Source organism: Bos taurus, chromosome 1 (assembly GCF_002263795.3).
Source record: "Bos taurus isolate L1 Dominette 01449 registration number 42190680 breed Hereford chromosome 1, ARS-UCD2.0, whole genome shotgun sequence".
In the NCBI taxonomy this organism is placed as follows: domain Eukaryota; kingdom Metazoa; phylum Chordata; class Mammalia; order Artiodactyla; family Bovidae; genus Bos; species Bos taurus.
Window position 1 is genome coordinate 139,247,530 of NC_037328.1, and position 23,636 is coordinate 139,271,165.

General features: G+C 36.3%; 1 protein-coding gene across 1 annotated transcript in view; it reads right to left on the reverse strand.

Annotated features, from left to right (window-relative positions):
• The window catches only part of BRWD1 (bromodomain and WD repeat domain containing 1), a 123,688-nt gene that overhangs the window by 8,698 nt on the left and 91,354 nt on the right, over positions 1 to 23,636 (reverse strand). The window contains exons 35-41 of the mRNA NM_001103174.2: positions 21,810 to 21,956; positions 20,727 to 20,879; positions 14,081 to 14,247; positions 9,978 to 10,204; positions 8,446 to 8,613; positions 5,761 to 6,654; positions 3,876 to 4,799 (exon numbers count right to left, since the gene is read on the reverse strand). Of these exons, the coding sequence (NP_001096644.1) occupies positions 3,876 to 4,799; positions 5,761 to 6,654; positions 8,446 to 8,613; positions 9,978 to 10,204; positions 14,081 to 14,247; positions 20,727 to 20,879; positions 21,810 to 21,956 (2,680 nt within the window). The remainder of the gene's footprint in view (positions 1 to 3,875; positions 4,800 to 5,760; positions 6,655 to 8,445; positions 8,614 to 9,977; positions 10,205 to 14,080; positions 14,248 to 20,726; positions 20,880 to 21,809; positions 21,957 to 23,636) is intronic.

The following is a 23,636-nucleotide window of genomic DNA, read 5'->3' on the forward strand; positions in this document are numbered from 1 at the left end:
ATACTAGAATAACTGAACTGTAATTTCCATACAATGTATGAACTAAAGGATTTGGTGACAACTACAAGATACCTGATACGGTAAGTTTACTGACTTAATACCAATGAGAAGAATGGAGATGGCATTTCAGCTATAAAAAGGGAAGGCAAAAAGACCTTTTCTAGCCATTTAAATATTACTCAAAAAACAAATACAATTGACTAGAAAGGAAAACCAAAAATACTGTATGTACCTTTAACAATGTTCTTGCAATCTGATATACAAAACTTCTCATTTTTTCCCCCAGGTAACACAAATTAAATTTGTACTGACAGAAGAGATTAATAAAGTCCTTCCATTTCAGTTCTTAATACCATACAGTGAACTTAATAAATTCTGTGTTCTGATTATTCTAAAGAAAAAAGGCTAGAAGAGGGACAAAGGAACACAGTATGGACCCACGTTACTCTAAATAAAAATTTTACTTAAGAGATCATCAGCCAATGGAGTGTGAAGGATTTAGTGATGTATTTTATTCTTATTTTTGGACAGTAGTACCTTCAGGTGCTAAGTTTATTGGTTTATGTCTCCTTTTTCCATTTACCTAAAACATAAGTTCTTTCACCCCATTTCTTATTATAAAACTAATTTTCTTTTTAGGTACAACTCAACGATTCTTGGAAGAAACTTTTATGTTTTAACACAGAGGTTGTGAGTAAATAAATGCATCATTCTTTTGAGGATTACTAAACTGACAAAGGATCTAATCCCCTAAAATTAGAAGAAAAAAAAAAAGGGCACAAGGGAGAATGATTACCCTAGGAATTATCTGAAAATGGAATAAAGTTTTCCTTTTATTCGGAAGTTACTATACATTGTCAATATACCCTTTTTAAATAAGGAGGAAATGGGTGGGGGGAAGCTTTTTAAACTTCACCTATTTTTATGTTTGAAATCTTTTTGTCTTAATATGCTTGGTAAAATTAATCCTTAAAAGGAATCAAAACTCCAATCTAAATAACCTCAAACCTTTTTTTAAACCATAAATGAATAAAATCATAGGACTCTGGACATACACAACCACAGTAGTCTTTTCTTCTTCATATACATCATTTAGTTATTTCAAGTGCAATGGAAAGCTCTAGCACTTACTTCTGGATCAGTTCACATTCCACTTGTAACCTTTTATCTTTTTTCACAGGAAAAATACAAACTGATCCCAAACTTATTAAAGTACATCTGTGCATTAAATCCCTGCTCATTTTGCAAAAAGAGAAATAGAAAAAAAAAAAAAAAAAAGGTCAAACATGTTCTAGTGCTCAGTGTAAACATTTTGAACTATTAATTATTTATTAATTTTCCTTAAGGGTACTTAGAAGTGTGTGTCACATATTCAAAGTTAACCTTAGGAATAGCACCATGACCAAAAAAATCCATAAAAATGATTCTCTCTATAATCCCTTAGTTTTATTTCAGAACTTGAGAAGCTACCATTGTCAACCATGTTTTCAAAGTCACCAGGCCAATTCTTACTTGTTGTGTTTTTGGTTTTTTGTCAGATGAAACAAAAATTCTGCTTCTACACACAAGGGTCTAACCATTTTGGACAAAATGAAAAATTAGGAACTGGCTGACCAGCCAATCAGTTCAGTCCAAAAGTTAAGAACAGTTCTACTGATGAAGCCTAAATGGTTTAAGTATCATTTTACCAAAAGAACTGATGTATTTATGAATATATTCCATATTTGTTTATGGATTTTTTTGGTACCTTTCTGCAGATGATGGTAAACATGGAGTTATAACCCTGAGAATAGATATAAAACAGAGAAGTTTAAGAAGAGTTAAAATAAATTAATGGATATGACATCTATCACCATTTCTCAAAATTAAGGAAGTAAAGAGCATTCCATTAATTTTTTTCGGGCCACTAGTCAAGGACAATTATCCTGACTCAATCTGTCAACAATATAGTTAACGCGAACTTTGAGAAGGAAAGCATCATACTTTTGAAGTGGTGATAGCTCTCTCAACAACCAAAGGAGAGGCAGGCAGACCACCTATCTTACTTGGTAATGTCTAAGAATATCCTTCCCCTTACACCAGAGTAGAAAGAGAAAGAACCTTCTACCATGTCAACTGGAATAGAGAACCAAGAAATACCAACACTTCAGAACATTCTAACACTGATATCAGAGTCTGATGCTTTTCAATGTCTACCACCTTAAGGATACACAGGAGAGAAAAGGGTTAATTTTGTCTGAAACCAAACACAATTAGGGCCAATAAATAACAAAGGGTGGGGGTACTGTAACACACCCTTTAGCTACAAAATATGTAAACCACTTGAGTCAAGTCCATCTTCAGGCACAAACAAGCTAGGAATGGCCACCTACACTGTTTGGAGTAGCACAGCCTATCAAGTAAAAATATTTGGCTCGAAAATAAGTGTACTATGGTATTTGATGATGTGGCAAAAGTCACGCTTTAAGTGAATTTCAAAATTATTTTCCCACAACAGTTTCTTAGATTTATACTAGAGGTCACTAATAAAGATACTTAGTTGCAACAGCAAAGAATGCTTGGGATTGCACATGGCAGCAGTAGACTAAGAGAGATGGAGAATGACAAGGATTTTCCTATATAAATGAGATTTGCAATTGCACTCTTACCAAAACTCTACAATTTAAGAGATGGGGGAACACTACATATAATTTAAATACTCTTTTAGCCCTGTACACTCTATTAAAGAACACACTTTATCTAAATCTAAGGCACACAAACTCTATTTCACAGAGTAAGACTATGGAAGACCAAGATTTTGGTTAAATTCCATAAATGGAAAACAGGAGATCTTGGAAAGACAAATTATATAATATTTTGTTAGTGCACAATTTAAAAGAAAATGCTAGCTATGGTCTGGCCTTAGAGATTTAAAATATACAATCAAACATTTAAAAAAAAATAATTTACCAGCACTTTATGAATTCAAGTTTATAAAATAAAGTAGATGATATTTTCCTTAAAAATAAAGAGAAAAAGAAGACCCAACAGGACTTGGAAAGAAAAACTGGAAACCATTTCAATGAAAATGATAAAATCTGGTAAAATGCAATCTACTCAAGTAGCCAGGGAAAGAAAAAAAGTGGCAGGTACCTTGCCTACTAATTGTGGTTACCGCCCCTTCCCCAATTGTTATGTCAGTATGAACATAATATTTACGAAGAATCTGTAAACAAAGGTCATGTGAAATTTATACTACAATAGGACTGGAATTAGAAACTACCACCTCTTGACGAATTCTGAAAATAACTGTATGACACTTGCTACCATAAAAGTAATGCTTATTGGTTCTGATAACCAGAATGTCTAGTGTTTAACATATTTCAAACTCTTGCTATGTGTAGTTAAATACTGTCAAAAGTAGGTTAGATCTGCCCCCAAAATGAAGCATATTTTGGCACCTGTGCTGATGCTGCTACAAAGGCAAGCAAGTGCAAATAAAAATAACAGTCATGATTTAGTCACATTCATAACTTTTCATAGAAAAATATAAATATATTCCCTGAATTGTAGGACAAAAAAATAATTTCAACAGCCAGCTTTCACTATCAATTCCAGTCCATTCCCTCTTTTAAGTGAACTGGTCTTTCCTCAAGGTCATAAGGTGCAATCATCAAAATCTAACACATTTTCTAAGCTCCTATCATCATCCCCATCATGGTATCTCACGGTCCTTCTACCCTGATTTCTCGTCTTTATTTTTGAGCGTCGAAGAACTCTTTTAGATTTTGCATAGTCCACATCCTCCCAGTCATTATCATCCACATTTAACCTAGGACGTTTGCTCTGTCTTGGTCGTCTCATAGTTTTAGATACGTTAGCTGTAAAAGTTTTACCTTTTCTAACTACTTTTGCTTTCCCTTTCGTTTTCCTCTTTTTGGTTTTTGAATCATCTGTACAGTCAGCATCTGATTCAGTGGCAGATCCCAAATCTGAGTCAGATTTGGGGCTAGTGTCTGGTCCACACTTTGAACTCCCTGTTGTTTCGGAAGCTTTCACATTTTCCAATTCAGTTTGCAGTCTCTTCCTTTTTACTTCTGTCTCGGCAGCTTCCTGCGAATCCCGCACCACTTTTGTCTTACTGAAAGGAGCCTTCCCATAGGTCCGGAGCCTCCTGCCGTTCCACCTACGTAGCCCATAGTTCAGTTCCTCTTCAAAGTTATTCTCTGCAGTAGCTTTGTGCACCAAAGTTGACTCAGAAGAACATTTTCTACCTATCTCACCCCGTGGAATATGGCTTTTTGAATCTTCCTCCAAAGACACAATCAAGGCATTCTTTGTTTTAGAAGATGCAACACTGGTTTTGAGACTCCTGGTATGCCTGTTCTTGTGTCCTGAATTCAACACACCTTCAGAGTCTGAGTCTTCATTTAAAGACTGACTGATACTTTTTGCACTACCTTCTGAGTCGGCATCAAGTGGCTGCCCTTCACAGCCACTCTGTTCGTTTGGCACTTCACAGTTTACATCCCCCTCAGAATTGCTGTCTATCTTCTGAGCTGGGGCACATGCAATATGGAGGGGCTTTTTCCTTGCATTTTTGCGCCTGGTGCACACGTGGTCTACACGGCCATCTTCCTCATCACTCATCAGCTTGATCCGACTGGCAGCAGTGGTGGCACACCTCCGAGGCACTCTCAGAAGGCCTGGTCTGGCTCTGGATGCTTTCTTAACCACCTTCGAATTGCTGTCTGAGTCACTGGAACAGACCCTTTTCCTGGCAGCTTTCCTGCTCTGTCCATGATTTTGTGATGCAGAATCTAAAAATCAAGCATACTCTTTTAATCTTTACTAGAAGAGTAAGTCTAAAGGAATTAAATGTTCAATGTTTTAAACAACTTAAGTCCAGCATTTCTTCTAACTTCAAAGGAGGATGGCAGTGAATGATGGCTTTTACTACTTTCGAACAGTGACTTTTTCAGCCTCAGCACCATTCACAAGTGTAACATACGCCCATCAATAACACCCCATGCATTTCTATCTATATACACAAGACACTCAACACTACAGTATTTTATTTACCTGAATACAAACTAGTCTCTTCACCACTGCACTAAGGTATGCAAACTAACCACTGTCAGCCTTCCTGAAACTTAAAAAGTTGCATCACACACTACGCTTAATCTTAGCTTTACATGCCTCCCGATCTAGTATTTTTCTCCATTTACCAGGACAATCTCAATTCAGTGATTTATCTTAACTCTCCATACTCGAGTTATTATCAATAAAATGGACATAATAATAATAGTACTTATCTCATAAAAGATATGAAGACTAAACTGGTTCATAAATAAATGTAAAGCATTTAGAAAAAAAATCCTGATGACAAATAGCTTGGGAACTGTTCTGTGAGCTATTATTATTACTACCTACCACATTCCTTTCAATCACCCTTTTCTTTCCTTCCTCTTCTCAAACTATTATCACCAACAGCTTATAAATGCTGGCCTCTGCTTTTCTTGAACCCATAGCCAATACAATATCCCCATTATCAATATAAGAAGTGAAATCTCTATTAAAAATAGCTTTGGCCAAGGCTGCCTGTTACCTGAGCAAAACTAAATGTACTCAACAACCAGTAACAGTACACACAGAGAGAAAAGATGAATGGAGAATGCATGGCATGGAAAGAAAGCAGGGAGCAAAGTAAAATTTCATGGGGAAAAAAAAATATGCTATAGAAAAAAAAAGCAGTGAACCAAGATTAAATGTTTTGATTACCTTTTATAAAACTATTTGGTTTTTCTTTTGCTTTCTTGTCATCATCTGAATCCAAATCAGTTTCAGATACATGATCTGAAAAACACTGGGATCTGGCAGCAGGTTCACATTCCACATTCCCTGAACTCGGGTTCATTTCCATCTTATGACATCTGTCTTGTCCATCTTCTTTGTCAGACTCAGAGTCCTCTGAATCACTGAAGAGCTTTGCTTTTTTAAGGAAAGGAGCATTCTTGCGACCTGTGCTGTATTTCCTACTGCTGTATTTTCTTGTTTCAGAATTTGCTTTCTCCTCTTCCTCTGAAATGCTTTCTGCCTTGAGTTTCAGCAAAGATGTTGATGGGCCAGCAGTTCTGCTATGTCCATTATCTGAATCATGACTTTTAGAGTCTTCCTCAGAAGATGCTATTTTAAGGAATTTTGTTTTAGAAGTTGCTGGAATTTGGGACTTGTAACCATTAGCATGCCAATTTTTCCGGGCTACCCGTAAATCACTTTCTGACTCTGAATCTCCATTTTCAGTATTCTGGGCAGCAAGAGAGTTGGACAATGGTGATAGTTGATCTTTTAGCTCCTCTTCTTCAAGTTCTGACTTCAAGCTCTGGTCATCCTCAGAATTATGTAATAATTTTTTTCTAGCTACAGCAGAAGCATTGCGGTGGGGCAGCTTACGGCCAGAACAGACACTTTCAGAGGTAGAATTCTCCTCTACATCACTCATTAACTTGATTTTATTGGCAGCCACAGCAGCACATTTTCGTAGCACTTTCCGGTTATTTCCAGCTCTCACTTTTACACTTTCACCAGTCGCCAAAGAATTGTTATCTGAGTCACTTAAATAGACTCTCTTCCTAGTGGCTTTTCTGCCACATCCATTTTCTAAAGAAACTGGACCTAAAAATAAAGTAACAGTTAGATTAGAAAGGCCTTCCTTATTCCAACAATTTTAAATGACTTCATTATTTTAGTACTAATGTTCCTTATTCTTTTAATGTCAAAACAGATTACACCTGTCTAAATTTAAAAGTTTAAAGGGTAGAACAGAAAAGAATCCAGAAATAACCCAAGCACAGATGGTCAATTAATTTAAGACAAAGGAGCCAAGAATATAAAATGGAAAAGGACAATCTTGTCAATAAATAGTGTTGGGAAACTAGACAAGTCACATGCAAAATAATGAACTAGACTACTATCTTATACCATAAGATATACTATATCTTATTCTGTATCTTATACAAAATTAACTCAAGGTGGATTAAAGAATATAAAGACCTGAAACCACAAAACTAGAAGAAAATATAGGCAGAAAGATCCTTGACATTGGTCTTGGCAATGATTTTTTACATCTGATTCCAAAAGCAAAAGCAATGAAAACAAAAACAAACAAGCAGGACTACATCAAACTAACCCGCTTCTGCACAGTAAAGGAAATCATCAACAAAATGCAATGGCAACCCACTGAAAAGGAGAAAATATTTGCAAAAATATATATTTGATCAGGGGTTAATATCCAGAATATACAGAGAACTCATTCAACTCAACAACCCCCCTGCCAAAAAAAAGATCAATTTAAAAATGGGCAGAGAATCTGAATAGGCATTTTTCCATAGAAGACATACAGATGGCCAACAGGCACGTGAAAAGACACTCAGCATCACTGATCATCAGGAAAATGCAAGTCAAAACCAGAATGAAGTACCACTTCACATCTGTTAGAACAGCTATTATCAGAAAGACAAGAAATAACAAGTGTTGGTGAGGATTTGAAAGAAAAGAAAACCCTTGTGCACTGTTGTTGGGAAAACTGGTGTAGCCACAATAGAAAACAATATGGTTGGTCTTCAAAAATTATATGATCCAACAATTCCAATTCTGGCTGTTTACCCAAAGAAAACAAAAACATGAATTTGAAAAGATACATGCAACCCCAATGCTGACTGCAGCATTATTTACAACAGCCGAGATTTGGAAACAACTTAAGTGTTATTTCCATATGGATGAATGGATAAAGAAGATAACAAGCACACATCTATACAAACAGGAATACTATTCAGCCACAAAAAAGAATGGATTCTTGCCATTTGCGACAACATGGATAGACCTTGAGGGCACTATGCGAAGTGAAATAAGTCAGACAGAAAAACAAATACCCTATGTTTAAGTGGAATCTATACTTATATGTGGAATCTACAAAAACTAAACAAAACATGCGCCACCAGAAAACAGACTGGTGGTTGCCAGGGGGAGGGTGGATAGGGAGTGGGTAAAATGGGTGAATGGAGTCTAAAGGTACAAACTTCCAGTTATAAAATAAATAAATCATGGAGACACAATGTACAACATGGCAAGCGGAGTTAATATGGCACTGCATATTTTAAAGTTGCTAAGAGTATATCTTAAAAAGTCTTCATCACAAGAAAAAAGAGAATTTTCTGACTATGCATGGTGGCACATGGTAACTAAACATTCTGTGGTAATCATTCTGTCAAGTACACAAATGTCAAGTCAATTACACTGTACACATGAAATTAATATATTTTATGTCAATTATGTCTCAAGAGAAAAAAAGCATAAAGGACATGTAATCATGTGCAGATGCGTCAGGTAAATAAAGCATTCAATATTTATTTAGCTTTTGGGTTCTCTTGACACACATTTCTCCCAGTACATTGAGCCTCTTCTCACCAGTTTTTCTCTGTGCAGCTCTGGTCCTGGTCACCCTGAGGTTGCTGCTCCTGGCTAGCCCACTACGGGAGGAGGAGTCTCGAGCTCTTGGACTCTCCTTGCTTTCCTCAGAACTATTTGAAGCTGAAGATGATGAAGAGGTACCTAAAGAATCTTCCATTTCACTTTCTAAGGAAAATGAAGCATCAACAGTTCATTACATATACACTCCTATCTTTACACAGTAAGCAGTTATTTTGTAACAACAGACTAAAGGCAGATTCTTAAAACACTTAGAAGTGAGTATATTTTTAAAAACTTTCAAAGAATAGCTGATAATATTAAAAGGTACATAATCAGAATTTGAGTTTGTTCTCTTATTTCTGAAAGTAACATATGAATACTGATTTAGATTCAGAAAATAAGTTTATATACTGATATTTTATAAACAAGCTTTCATTAAAATTTTAACAAGCTCCACAATAGTGGGGCTTCTTCCTGCTTCTGTTTTGAAACAAGTATTTCCTATAGAAAAGACAGTCACTTCGAGTCCAATATTTTAGCAGGCTTTCAGGTCTCTATCTCTAGCAGTTGTTCCTAACAGCATCTTTGTACCACACATGCTTCCAAGCTCAAGAAAGAGCATTTCAACATGCGACACACACACACAAAGGTAGAAAAGGTGTGAGATGAGTAAGATAGGAAACCAAATTTCCTGTTCCTTCACCCAGCATGTCTATCACAAAACAAATATTCCATCAAAATGAGTGGGAACATATTGTTAAAGGACTAAATCGTGCTCCATAATACAACCCAATTCTATGTCAAAGAAGAAAGTGGCTGATAGAGGAATGTGTATGTGCCAACTTCTGCATTCCACGTCCCATCATGCTGACTGTGTTTCCAGATTCTTCTCCTTCCCCATGTATCACTGTCAAACTCATTCATCCTCCTGAGACAAAATTTGTCATGTGATTCCCTCAAAACAAGGGACCTTATTAAGTACTGTAAGGCTTGCCAGTCTCTAACTAAGGCTGCATTCTACTTGTCTGATCCTACTGTTTTAAATCACAACAGTAACCACTATACTATCATGACAAGTCACCAAAATCACTCAGAACAAACTCAAGTATGTACATAACACAACCTCATTCACAGGATGTTCACAGTCTGTGTCAGCTACAGTTATACCACCAAATGTTAATAAAATAAACAGTATTTTTTATTTTCCAGTCATCAAGCCTTAAACTTACATGATTTAAAGAAATTTTTCCATGTCAAATTTTGTACACAAAGTATGATATTTATATCACATTATTTAAAACCTGAAGGATTCAAATTTGCTTAAAATGTGGCCACACCATTTGCAAAGAACAGCAATTATCAAATATAATTATTCCATGTGTTACTTATGTCTCTTCTGTTAAATTTTACGTTCCTTGAATATCAAGACCATATCTTACTTCTTTATTCTTTCCTCAAAATCCATAGTAACTAGCAGTGTTATAAACTTGAGTGCTCAACAGGTGAACACATAACATTCCATTTCTCACCAGATAATGTAGAACCATTTGTCAGAGTGACAGGTCTATTTCTTCTCATTCTTTCTGATGATGCTGCTGAATCTGAAGAGTCACCAGAAGTAACACCTGAAGAGACACTAGCAGTTGTCTTGTGGCTTGCGGAGTAAGTTGCCCTACTTGAGGTAGGCTGGATAGGAGAACCTACGAACTCAGAAATTACTTTTGTCTGAGATTTTAAACGCTTCTGCTTGGTATTTCTGGTCAAAGATAGGAAAAATACAACAACATTGAGCAAAACAGAGGATGTCTAAATAACAGTGTATTATTAAAGAATAACTTTATGATCAAGACACTGAAATATTCATTATTAACATCTTACTCAAGCTTGGGTTACTATTCTTTTACTTTAAATTTGACATTGTTTTATTCCAAATTTGAGTAATAAACAGATAGTAACAGTATTATAGAAAATCATACTGAACATCTTAGATTGTTTGGATTAAATGCTAAGAAGAGCCAACATTTATGTAATACAGGCATTCATTCATATTATAAAATTTTTAAAGTTGTATGTGTAATGAAATTTGTGATTTTTTATTTATTATTTTTGGCCACATCACTACCTGTGGGATCTCAGTGTCCTGACTAGTGACTGAACCCAGACCATGGCAGTGAAAGCCTGGAGTCCTAAACACTTGGCCACCAGGGAATTCCATATATTAAAGAATGAGATTCTCAATATGACAATATTCCCTCTAGGCTCATTTTTATATATTCCTAAAGACAGTATAGACTTCCCTGTAGCTCAAATGGTAAAGAATCTGCCTATGATGCAGGAGACCAGGGTTTGATCCCTGGGTTTGGAAGTTCCTCTGGAGAAGGGAATGGCAATCCACTCCAGTACTCTTGCCTGGAGAATTCCATGGACAGAGAAGCCTGGCAGGCTACAGTCCATGGGGTCACAAAGAGTTGGAGATGACTGAGAGACTAACACACACACAAAGACACTATAAAATCAGGAGAAATCAACAAAACCTGAACAGAAAGAACAGAGAGGCAAAAAACAGATCAAGCTAGTTTTTTTTTGAGACCAATATGTTTACATCTAAGTGCCAATTCACCGTATTTGATTCCTGAGCCATGTATTATGGTGAAAAAAAGATGGAAGTTTAAGACAATCTGACTTTAAATTACAGATCTGAGTAATATTCATGTTTTTTAAGGATAATCCTTTAAAACAAAATGATTTGTTTTTGCTTTCCCTTAAAACAAAAAGATAAAGGTGCTTTTACTTTTAGGAGTATCTAAGGCATCTGAGCTTACAGATAACCATACTCAACTATACTTCAATTTTTTGAAGAAAAAAAAAACACAATAATTATTTTAAGCAGTAACTTTATCATAATCAAGAAAATTCAAGTTTTCAAATGTAAATAGACCGTTTTTAAAGGCAAGCAGTTTTCCAGTTTCCATGTGTTAAATGCAATCTGTCAGTTACAAATGGGAGGACAGATGGCTGCAAAATGTAGTATCTTGATTTCCTTTATTTAAAAAACAAAAGGATTTAAAAAGAAAACTCAAGTTTATTATGTCAAAAATTTAACTTCCACTAATATCAACCATGGGCTTCCCCAGCGGCTCAGTGGTAAAGAATCTGCCTACCAATGCGGGATGCATGGGTTAGATTCCTGGGTCAGAAAGATCCCCTGGAGAAGGAAATGGCAACTCACTCCAGTATTTTTCCCTGGGAAATCCCAGGGACAGAAGAGCCTGGCAGGCTACAGTCCATAGGCTCGCCAAGACTCAAGACATGACTGAATGACTAAACATTAACTAGAGACTAATATAAGAAGAAATAATTACATGCTTATACCTATCATAAACTTGACTTTTAACAGGAGACAAGGTGGAGTAGCTCAAGAATGAACACATTCTCTTTTTATCCCATCCTTTATGAATAAAAAATGAATGAAGCCTCAGAAACCATTGGGAGACCATTAAAACACACCAGCATATGTATAATGGGAGCCCCAAAGGGCTTCCCTTGTGGTTCAGTTGGTAAAGAATCTGCCTGTAATGCAGGAGGACCTGGGTTCGATCCCTGGGTTGGGAAGATTCCCTGGAGAAGGGAAAGGCTACCCACTCCAGTATTTTGGCCTGCAGAACTCCATGGACTGTATAGTCCATGGGGTCGCCAAAAGTTGGACACGACTGAGCAACTTTCACTTTCACAGGAGACAAAAGGAGCAGAACAAAAATATTTGAAAACATAATGGCTGAAAATCACCCAAATCTGATGAAAACAGTACACATCCACAAAGTTACACAAATTTCAAGGATAAATTCAAACCCACACCTACAGTCAGCTGCAAAATGAAGACAAAAAAAAAAAAAATCTTGAAATCAGCAAGATAAAAACTGCCTGTGTACAATGTAAGGAACCTCAATAAGATTAACAGCTGACTTCTCATCAGAAACACTGGAGGTCAGCAGGCAGTAAGATGACGTAGTCAAACTGCTAAAAGAGAAACACTGCCAACTGAGAACTCTATATACAGCAAAACTAGTCTTGATAAAAGTGAAATGAAGACATTCCCAGATAAACAAAGATTAAGGGAATTCATTGCTAGCATGTCTGCCTTACAAGAAATAGTAAAGGACTTTCATTGACTTCCCTGGTGGTCTGGTGGTTAAGAATCTGCCTGCCAATGTGGGGGACATGGGTTCAATCCCTAGTCCCAGGGAAGATCCCAACATGCCTCGGAGCAACTAAGTCCATGTATCACAACTACTGACCCACATGCTGCCCACACGCTGCAACTACTGACGCCCACATGCTCGAGGGCCTATGCTGCACAACAAGAAGCCACGGCTGTGAGAGGCCATGCACCTCACACGGCCCGTGAGGTGTGAGAAGCCCGTGCACCACAAGAGAGCAGCCACCCCGTGCTGCAACTAGAGGAAGCCCACATGCAACAGGGAAGACACAGCACAGCTCAAAAAATAAATAGGGAAGGCCCTGCTGGTCCAATGGCTAAGACTCCACGCTCCCAATGTAGGGGGCCAGTTTGATCCCTGGTCAGAGAACTAGATCCCAAGTGCCTCAGTTAGAACCCAAACTAGCACAGCCAAATAAAGAAACATAAATAAGTAATTTTTTAAAGAAATATTAAAGGATTTTAGGTTGAAAAGAAATAAAACCAGAGGGTAACTCAAATCCACGAAAAGAAATAAACCAGTGGGAAAGGTAATTACATAGGTAAATATATTGCGTTGACCAAAAAGTTTGTTCTGGTTTATCCATTAAGATGTTACAGAAAATCCTGAATGCATCTTTTGGCCAACCCAATGTAACAGTATAAATAATTTGCTTCTTGTTTTCTTAACTGATTTAAAAGACAACTGCATAAAACAACATATAAAAGTATAAACTGTATGAGAGTTAAGGGCACAAATAAGAAGGGGAAAAGAGCTAAACTGGAACACAATTCTTAAATCTGTGGGAATGAAATAGTATTAACCTGAAGTAGACTGTTTTCAATTTAGATGCATGATGTAATCCCAAAAACAACCATGAGGAAATCCATCAAGGGTATCAGTGCACATTATAAATGTACACGAAAACAACTAAACACTGAAAAACTCAACTTCCACATTTCAACACTTTAAAATATCTATAAATTTGATATTAATGCAAGCTATAGTCATAAATGACAGAATAATTTACTATAAAAAGAGTAACTCCTGCATTTTATATTTCTTCTCTACAAGTAATCTCTAGTGAAAACATATACATTACATCAAACTGGCACTTTCCCTTACACAATCGAATGCTCAATAGCCATAACTAGTAATCATTTTACCCTCTGCATTAAAAAAAATTCTTATGTGAAAGATAAATAATATTTTGAATAATCCTTAATAAGACTTAATTGATATTTCATTAAATGCTTACAAATTTTTGTGATTAAAAATCACCGCAATAGCTCTATATGCAGAGAACGCTTTCAACCTATAAAAAGTGACTATTCTTTTCTGTTCTCTAAAATGATCAAGCATTTCTAGCATAATAAAAATCAAGTATCACAACCTGATTTAAAAACTGCATACAGAGACTACAATAACCAATTCACCTGATACTTTTGTTAGCCTGATTGACACGGTTACAATTTTGTCGTCTCTTAAACCTCTGGCTTCTTCGAAGTTTTTCACTGAATTTTTGACCAATTTTAAAATCAGAGGAGATTTTCTTCATTTTTTCTTCAAATAAGGCAGACAATCTCAATGTCATACTGTAAATCTGCAAGGACATGAAAGCAAAACTAGAACTATAAAATCTTATATTTTTACAAATAAATTTGTAATAATCATTGAGGTACTTGTAATCTATTATATCACTGTTCTAGATAATGGCTGGTCCTTATTTTATCTATTTCCCATCCCTTCCCTTCAAGGACACTGAAGTACCAAATACACACCTCTCTGATAAAAAGAAAGTAATTTTAAATAAATCAACCATCTAGAATCTTGGGTTTAGATCTGTATGTCAGTGGTTCTCAGTTGACTTTTCCCACATCTACATGTACAAACGTCCAAAATGCCTCTTTCTTCTAAAGTTATATAAGAAGTTCACTGGTTTTAAGGTTGCTATTTAGGCAGAAGGGCAGTGTCTCCTTGGGATAAGGGAACAGAAGCACTTCCACATCAGTCTCTACTTGAAATCTGAATGCCTCTTATGCCACTTAAGATCTAAATTATTGTTAGAAAAAGAGATGGCTTGCAGCCAGAAGACATTGTGCCCTATAACCTTAATTATGTAAGAAAGATTATGTTATAATAACTTTTATAATTAAAAACATCAAATTTTTAAAAGGACAGCAATGCTAACTATTGGCACAGCCTATGTATTTACAGGAAGTACTATGCATTCATCTACAATCATTCCTGAAAATAAAATGTAAAAATATTTAACAAAGTTAAATATCAATCACTCTGGTACATGATGGAGGAAGGTGAAGAGACTAACACTGGAGAACCTTTAAAAAGTGTGTAAAATATGTGCTTTCTCATATTTATATATATATACACATATACCGGAGAAGGCAATGGCATCCCACTCCAGTACTCTTGCCTGGAAAATCCCATGGATGGAGGAGTCTGGTGGGCTGCAGTCCATGGGGTCGCTAAGAGTCAGACACAACTGTTCACTTGCATGCTCTGGAGAAGGAAATGGCAACCCACTCCAGTGTTCTTGCCTGGAGAATCCCAGGGACGGGGGAGCCTGGTGGGCTGCCGTCTATGGGGTCGCACAGAGTCAGACACAACTGAGCGACTTCCCTTTCACTTTTCACTTGCATGCATTGGAGAAGGAAATGGCAACCCACTCCAGTGTTCTTGCCTGAAGAATCTCAGGGACGGGGGAGCCTGGTGGGCCGCCGTCTATGGGGTCGCGCAGAGTCAGACACGACTGAAGCGACTTAGCAGCACACATATACAGGTATCCCCCACTTTTAAGAAAGGTTTACTTTCTGCCACTTCATTTTTATAAAAGACCTACTTTATTAGTACCTGTTTTCACTAACTCAAAGAAATTCAAAGACTTTCCCTTTTATGAAAAAAGGTGAAGAGAGAGTTCAGCATCTGTTTGCAACAAGCCATTACAGAGGCACAGCGAACCGCAAACAGCAAGAACAGTGCCACCAAGCTTCTTCCCCAGCAACTACTCTCACCATCTCAGCCATGTGTCACCACAGTTGTGATTTTAGTTTTCAAAGTGACATCCCAAACCAGAGAGATACATTTATTGTGGTTGCTGAGCCTGCACTGACACATCATCACCCATAGTCCATTGACAACATTAGGGTTCATTCCTGATGCTAAATATTCTATGGGCTTTGACAAATTTTCCCTTTCGACAGCCTTCCAGTCAGCAAAGTTTTGGCAGGGAGATCAGCTGATACCCCTTTATGGGGGATCCCTTACTTATGATTCTCTATTTCTCTCTTGCTGTCTTTAAAATTCTTTCTCTATGCTTGACTTTTACCATTTCAACTATGCTATGTCTTGGTGTACATCTATTTGTTTGTGATTCATTTTGTTTGGGCAAGTCGCCACAGTTCTGAACTGTGTCTGTGAGCATCTGAGTTTTATCTTGGTGTATTCTGTGCATCTGTCATTAAGATGTGTCCTAAGGTAACTGGTTCTTCACCTCACACCATTTCCCCTTAAAAAAGATTTCATAGGAATGTTCTACCTTCAAATACAGGAGGAAACCTATACACACACACACACATAATGAGTATATGTGAAATCTGTAATCCCTCTTATCTTTGAAATGATCTTTAACAGTTATTTCTAGTATTTTGTATATATATTCAATTTATTCTTTTCCTTCAAACCTGAACTCTAGTGTAGTCACCAAAGTGACTTTGTTCCTCAACTGTATTAAGTTTGAAACCTCTGAGAATCCTGAGTACCAATTTTTCATATATCTGAAAAATTCAGTAATACATTTTTAATATAAAATAAAATCATCTAACAAAACAAGTGCTAAAATTATCAGTTCAACATGAATATGGGCATGTCTCAAAAACCCCCAGTTATCACTATGCACAGTGGTAAATGATAAAAGACTGGTCAGGAATGTACAAGGATACCTGGTTTCAGCACTGCTACTCAACACTGTACTTAAAATTTTACCAGAGCAATTAGAAAAGAAATAAAAATAACTCAGGCTGGAAAGGTACAAGTAAAACTATATCTATTTGCAGATGAAGTGATCCTATGTATAGAAACTATCCAAGATTCTACAAGAAAGCTATCAGTGCTAATAAATTAATCCAACAAAATTACAAGGTATGAGAACAACACACAAGAATCTGCCACCAACAATGAACAAGTACAAAAGGAAATTAAGAAAGCAACTGCATTTCAAATAGCATCTAAAACAAAAAAAAATATCTGGGAATACATTTCACCAAGGAGTGGGGAAAACTCTCCACTGAAAAGTACAAAACTTTGCTGGAAGACATTAGACCTAAATAAATGGAAAGGGATCTGGCATTAAGAGACAGAAAGACTTAGTAGTGTCAAGACACCAATGCAGTCCAACGCCATCTATACACTGAATGCAATCCCTATCAAAAATTCAACTTTTTTAAAACAGAAATGGAAAAAGTTAATCTTCACATTAATAATGAATTGCACCCCTGAATTGCCAAAATAATCCTGAAAGAGATCAAAGTAAGAGAACCAAAATTTCCTTTGTTCCAAAACATTCTACTAAAAGTACAGTAAGCAAAACATTTTAGTACTGACATACAAGACAGACAGAGATAAGAGACAGAGACTCATATGTACAAACCAATGAACAGAACTGAGCTCAGATACAAACCAATCTATCTATCTAGCAAATTGATTTTCAAAAAGGGTACTAGGCCATTTAATAGGGAAAGAACAGTCTCTTCAACAGATTGTGCTGTAATACCCAGATTTCTACACACAGAATAAACTGGACCTCTGTCTCACTCCATACATAAACAGTAACTCAAAATGGATCAACAGCTTAAATATAAGAACTAAACCATAGGAACATATGAGGTCAATCTTTATGACGCTCAACTTGGCAATGGATTTATTTTTTTAACTATTTTGACCACTATTTCCAAACATTTGCCTCTATAAATTACTCTTCGATATACATGTATTCTGCAAGTATTCTTTTCCACAGTTAATTCTATAAAAAATAATTAAAATTGGAATTAATGAGTTAATTGACACTTATTTTTCAAACCGCTCCGTAACAGTGTCATATACTTATAGGCTGTGTGACCCTAAGCAGCAATGGGTTCTTAAATATGAAACCAAAAGCACAGAAACCAAAGGGAAAAAAAAAAGTTGATTAATAATTTTAATTTTATCAAAATTAAAAACTTCTGTGCATCAAAGGACATTATCAACAAGTAAAAAGACAACCTATAGAATGAGAGAAAATAACTGGAAAACACTTATCTGATAAGGACTTAATATCCAAAATATATTTTATAATTCTTACAAAAAAATAAATAAAATAAAATTACAACAAAAAGACAAAATTCAAATTAAAAACTGGGAAAAGTACTTGGAATATATATTTTGCCAAAGAAGATAAACAAGTGGTCAATATGCACATGAAAAGATTCAACATCATTAGTGTAGTGACTGTACTTTGTTTTCTGTATTCTTGATGCTCTGGCATTTGAAGCCTTGATCCTGGAGACTGCCCCTCCCAGGGATAATTGATAGCAAAGGACTCTTTCACAGGTATACCTGTGATACAGAAATCAATCAATCTAGAGCTCACAAACCTAACCATCTTCTTTATCAAATTCTCATACACCAAGTGAATAATATTCCCCCTACCCAAATCGGAGAAGGCAATGGCACCCCACTCCAGTACTCTTGCCTGGAAAATCCCATGGATGCAGGAGCCTGGTAGGCTGCAGTCCTTGGGGTCGCTAAGAGTCAGACACGACTGAGCAACTTCACTTTCACTCTTCACGTTCATGCATTGGAGAAGGAAATGGCAACCCACTCAGTGTTCTTGCCTGGAGAATCCCAGGGACGGGGGAGCCTGGTGGGCTGCTGTCTAAGGGGTCACACAGAGTCAGACACAACTGAAGCAACTTAGCAGTAGCAGCTACCCAAATCACCCCAGGCTAAGAGTCAGACATCTAGAGACCACACCTACAAATCAAAGCTCCAATTATTGGTACCAGCCAGAACTAGACTGTTTGCTCTGTTCTGTCTTGCTTTCCTGTGAAAATCCCAACGTAGGCTCTGTCATGCTCTTTCCATCCCTTCCCTCTGCCAACTCTGCCTCCTGATCAACTTTGGTCCATCCCCAAGTGGCCTGAATGTTGTATCACACTTCTCTTCCTAGGGATCTGTAAGCATAAACTCTCTTCATGACAATTCATATCTGCATGTCTTATCATATCTGATAAAAATAAATTCCAGGTACAATTTTTAATAAGTCAAATACAAATCAAAGCTACAATGAGATAATATCTCACACTCACTACGATGCCTATAATTTTTTTTACAAACACAGAAAATAACAAATTTTGGCAAGTGTGTGGAGAAACTGGAATCCTTATACATTGCCAATGGGAATGCAAAATGGTCTAGTCATTATGGAATACAGTTTGGTGGTTCCTGAAAAATATAGAATTACCCTATGAACCAGAAATTCCACTCTCAGATATATACCTAAGAAAATTGAGGATGAGAACTCTTACAGATTCTTATATTCCCATATTCACTGCAGCATCAGTTACAACCACCAAAAAGTAGAAAACAATTCAAGTGTCCATCAACAGATTAATGAGCCAAATGGCATACACCCATTCACCCCACAAAATGGAACAAAGTTCCAAAACAGGCAACAACATGGATCAATGTTTAATACACTAAGTGAAATAAGCCAGACACCAAAGACAAATTCTGTACGTTTAATTTGTATAAAATATCTAGAATAGGCAAATTCATAGAGATACAGAATGAATGAGAAGCTATCAAGGTCTGAGGAAAGCAAAGAATGTAGAGTTGGTTGCTTACTGGTTATAGAGTTTCTGTTTGGGGTTATGAAAGAGTTTTGAAAATAACTGATGGCTGATCAACACTATGAATGTAATTTACGTCACTGAATTGTATACTTAAAAGTGGTCAAAATGACAAATTTAATGTTATGTATATGTAACCACAATTTTGAAAATTTGGTCACATAATACACCAAAACTCATTAATTGTGCACTTTAAATGGGTGAGCTATATGATGAATCCTCAAACATGTACTTTAAACAAAAGGGAAAAAAAGACATGAATGAAATTTATTTTCTCTCTGGGAGGAAGTCTCACAAATGGTGAATACTGATGAAAACATAAACTGAGAAAAATGTTAAGACTTGAATGTCAAACTGATCCAATAAGCAACCTGGATATTGAAATGTGAAGGTTCTTAAATTAAGATAAGAATTAATAACATGGGTGGAGTCTGATAATAAGTAATGAGGGGAAGTGAAATTAAGATAAAACAATTAATTAGCAGTAACAGTCACTGATGACAGAGAAAATGCTATAGCATCTAGCAAGCACTTTAAAAATCTTACTCTCAAAGTATTGCTGTTTTTTTAAATGATCCAGCACACTGACTACAAGGACTTCTGAATATTCACTGAGAATATATATACAACTTTGTATACTTAGTATACTTCAACAAGTTTTGAAAAACTATCCAACATTAACGTTTTAACAAAAATTTAGGAGTGTCCACAATGCTGTTCTTAACTAATCAGATGCTCACATGGTTCTTCTTCAGATCCAAATTATTAGTATGCATCAGTAGTCCCATCCCCACCTCAGATTTTCCTTTTCTTACTTGTAATATTCGTCCAACCTCTATAACTAAGTTCCCAAAGTTCCCAATCCACTTTTCAAGATTCCTGTATATAAGAGAACAGACTTTTCTCACTATACATCCAATACAAATCTGTTCACTCTTCACAGATCTCCTCACTGGTACCAATCTTCTTTTGTTTATAAAACTTTAGGAAAGATAAACACTGTCACCAGGAACCAATATTTCCACAGCAGATACTTGGGCTGTGGTGAAAGCTCTATTCTCAAGAGTAGTCTTATTATACTCACTGTTCTTTCATGTTTCCACCTCTACCAAACAATAGAAAATCATCATCTACATAGATCACACATATTTTTTTTATAAACCACTTTTAATTTTACCTTTGATCTTTTGTTTGGTGTATATGCTTTTGCATTGCTAAATATCAAACGGATGTCTTTGCAAAATTCCAAAGGGCTGTCATAGTTTCCCGCTTCTAAAGTTTCCCTTACTGTTCCAAAATCCATTGGAGTATCTATAATGTCTCGGTAATCCTAGATTTTAAAAACAATAGTTAGTTCAAAGATTCAATTCCTGTCTTTAGAAATGTAAAAGTGCATCAAATCTCTAAAACATTCAAAATGACAGAAGAGAAAAAGGTTATAAGATCTTAAAAATCATTAATAACTTTTAAAAAGACATTCAAACATACAGATAAGAAATGTAACAAAATTATATATTTGGAATCAGGATATGAAACTGTTATTTCCTTCTATATACTCTACTATATAATTTCTAAGCTTCCTATAGCAAATTTGTGCTTTCTATCTTTTAAAAAGGTCATTTTTTATTTCCCTGTTAGAAAGTGGAGAGTGACACTTAAAAAAAAAAATCTTTATTTGGCTGAGCCAGGTCTTAGTTGCAGCATGCTGGATCTAGTTCCCTGACCAGGGATTGAACCCAGGCCCCTGCACTGGGAACAGGGAGTATTAGCCAGTGCACCACCAGGGAGCTCCCAAAGAGAGACACTTTTAACCAATTCATAGTTTTCTCAAGGTTGGGCCTATTAACCCTCTGATAATGAGGGGTAACATTGGTAACTAAGTCTTACCCAAAGTACAAGGTACAATTTCTTGAATTCTATTAATTCAAGAACCTTTAAAACAACTCTTCCATCGCTGACTTAGTGGTAAGAGACAAAGTTAACCTTAAGCCCAGATGTCACTTTTTGGTTGCTGGGTTGCAAGGGGCAGGAGGTGCTGGTTGTTTACTTTTTCTTTTTTTGTGGCTATGCCTTGAGGCTTGTGAGATCTCTCTCAGTATCCCAACCAGAGACTAACCTGGGCCATAGCAGTGAAAGCCTGGAATTCTAAGCATTAGGCCACCAGGGAATTCTAGACATCTTACTTTTTCATTTAAACACCTCTACCCTAATCTCTACACCAATAAGAAAAGCACCAAACATTCAAATAATGACAACTTACTGGATATTCAACCAAATCAACAGGTTGTCTAAATGGTTCAGAATCTTCACATTGAAAAATTAAGTTCACTAGTTCCTTACACTGTTTCTTCCAGTTGTTTTCAACATAATTGGTTGTTTTGATGCTCCTTTTTTTCCAATCATGAACCTAAAAATACATTTATAATATTAAACGCTTTCTCAGCCTTGGAAAAGCTGCACTATGATATGGTATGGTATCATAGTCATAAGTTGCTCAGTTGTGTCCAACTCTTTTGCGACCCCATGGACTATAACCTACCAGGCTCCTCCATCCATGGGATTTTCCAGGCAAGAATACTGGAGTGGGTTGCCATTTCCTTCTCCAGATCTTCCCAATCCAGGGATTGAACCCATGTCTCCCGCATTGTAGGCAGACGCTTTACCATCTGAGCCACCAGGGAATGGTATGGTATAGTAATGGTAAAAATCTAACTGAACTGTTGTCTTCTGTACTATGTCAAAATATGTCATTATACGATTTTCTATCTACTTAGGCAAAAGTCCATTAAAAAAAAAAACAAAACACAATACTGTCATATCTGTTACTCCAAAAGCACATTTTCATTCTACCACTTATCTCCTAAGTTTAAAAAATGTTTCATAGCATATGAAGTACCCACACTGGATAACATAGTAGGCAGAATCATATCTACATCTTGGTCCCAAAAACCTGCGACTGTGGCCAAAGGGACTCCACAGATATGATTAAAGGAATGGCTTTTGAGATAGGGAGGTGGTCCTGGATTATCAGGGTGGGCCCAATGTAATCACAAGGATCTTCATACAAGGGAGGCAGAATGGTCGGAGGCATACTGGGAGATGCTATGCTGCTGACTTGGAAGATGAAAGAAGGGGGCCATGAGACTACAGAAGCTGGAAAATGCAAGGAAATTACTTCTGCCCCAGTTTCCAGAAAGGAACACAACTATGCTTACACCCTGACTTCAGTCCAGTGAGACCCATGCCAAACTTCTAATCTACAGAACTACAAGCTATTTTTATTGCTTAAGCCACTAGATTTGTAATTTGCTACGCAATCATAACAAACACTAAACAGATAACTAAATCCTTAAGTCTGTTTAAAAGTGAAATTATATGAATATGACAATAATTCAAGTCTTAACTTTTCAATGTTATTTGAGGCAACGTATTATGAAAACTGATGTGACAGAAAGCTTAAATTTAAGCAGCATTTGAATGAAATTTAAAATAAGTTAACAGTATTAAGCATTTTCAATTAATAACCTTTACTTTTAATTAACATGTTACATTAGAACTTTTTAAGAACTGCTGATGACACAATTTTAACTTATCCAAAACCTATTTCTCACTTTATTCTCCCCTACCCCTCCAACAAATTTTCATTTTTTTAAAAGGTCCAATCACCAAATCCTAGTTTTTCCATTAAAAGGTCTCATCTTCTTCCCTTCCCCTCTGTTCCTAGCCAGCACTATCCTTTTTTTTTTTTCAAATGGCCACACAGCACGGTGGCTTGTGGCATCTTGGTTCTCTAACCACAGATCTAATCTGAGCCCTCAGCAGTGAAAGCAGAGTCCTAACCACTGGACCACCAGGGAATTCCCAGCCAGAACTATTCTTGACTAGGTTTCCTAACTTTTACTTAAGATTCTTGCAATGAACTCCTAACTTTAATATATTTAGTACCTATTCTCTTATCCTTCAAAATCTACCGTTTTGGCTATGAAAGTGACTCTACTATAAATTTAAATGAAATCCTTGGTTTTTAATATCATCATAATCTGCTCCCAATATAAAGGCTACATACAACCACTTGGCTTGCTCCAAA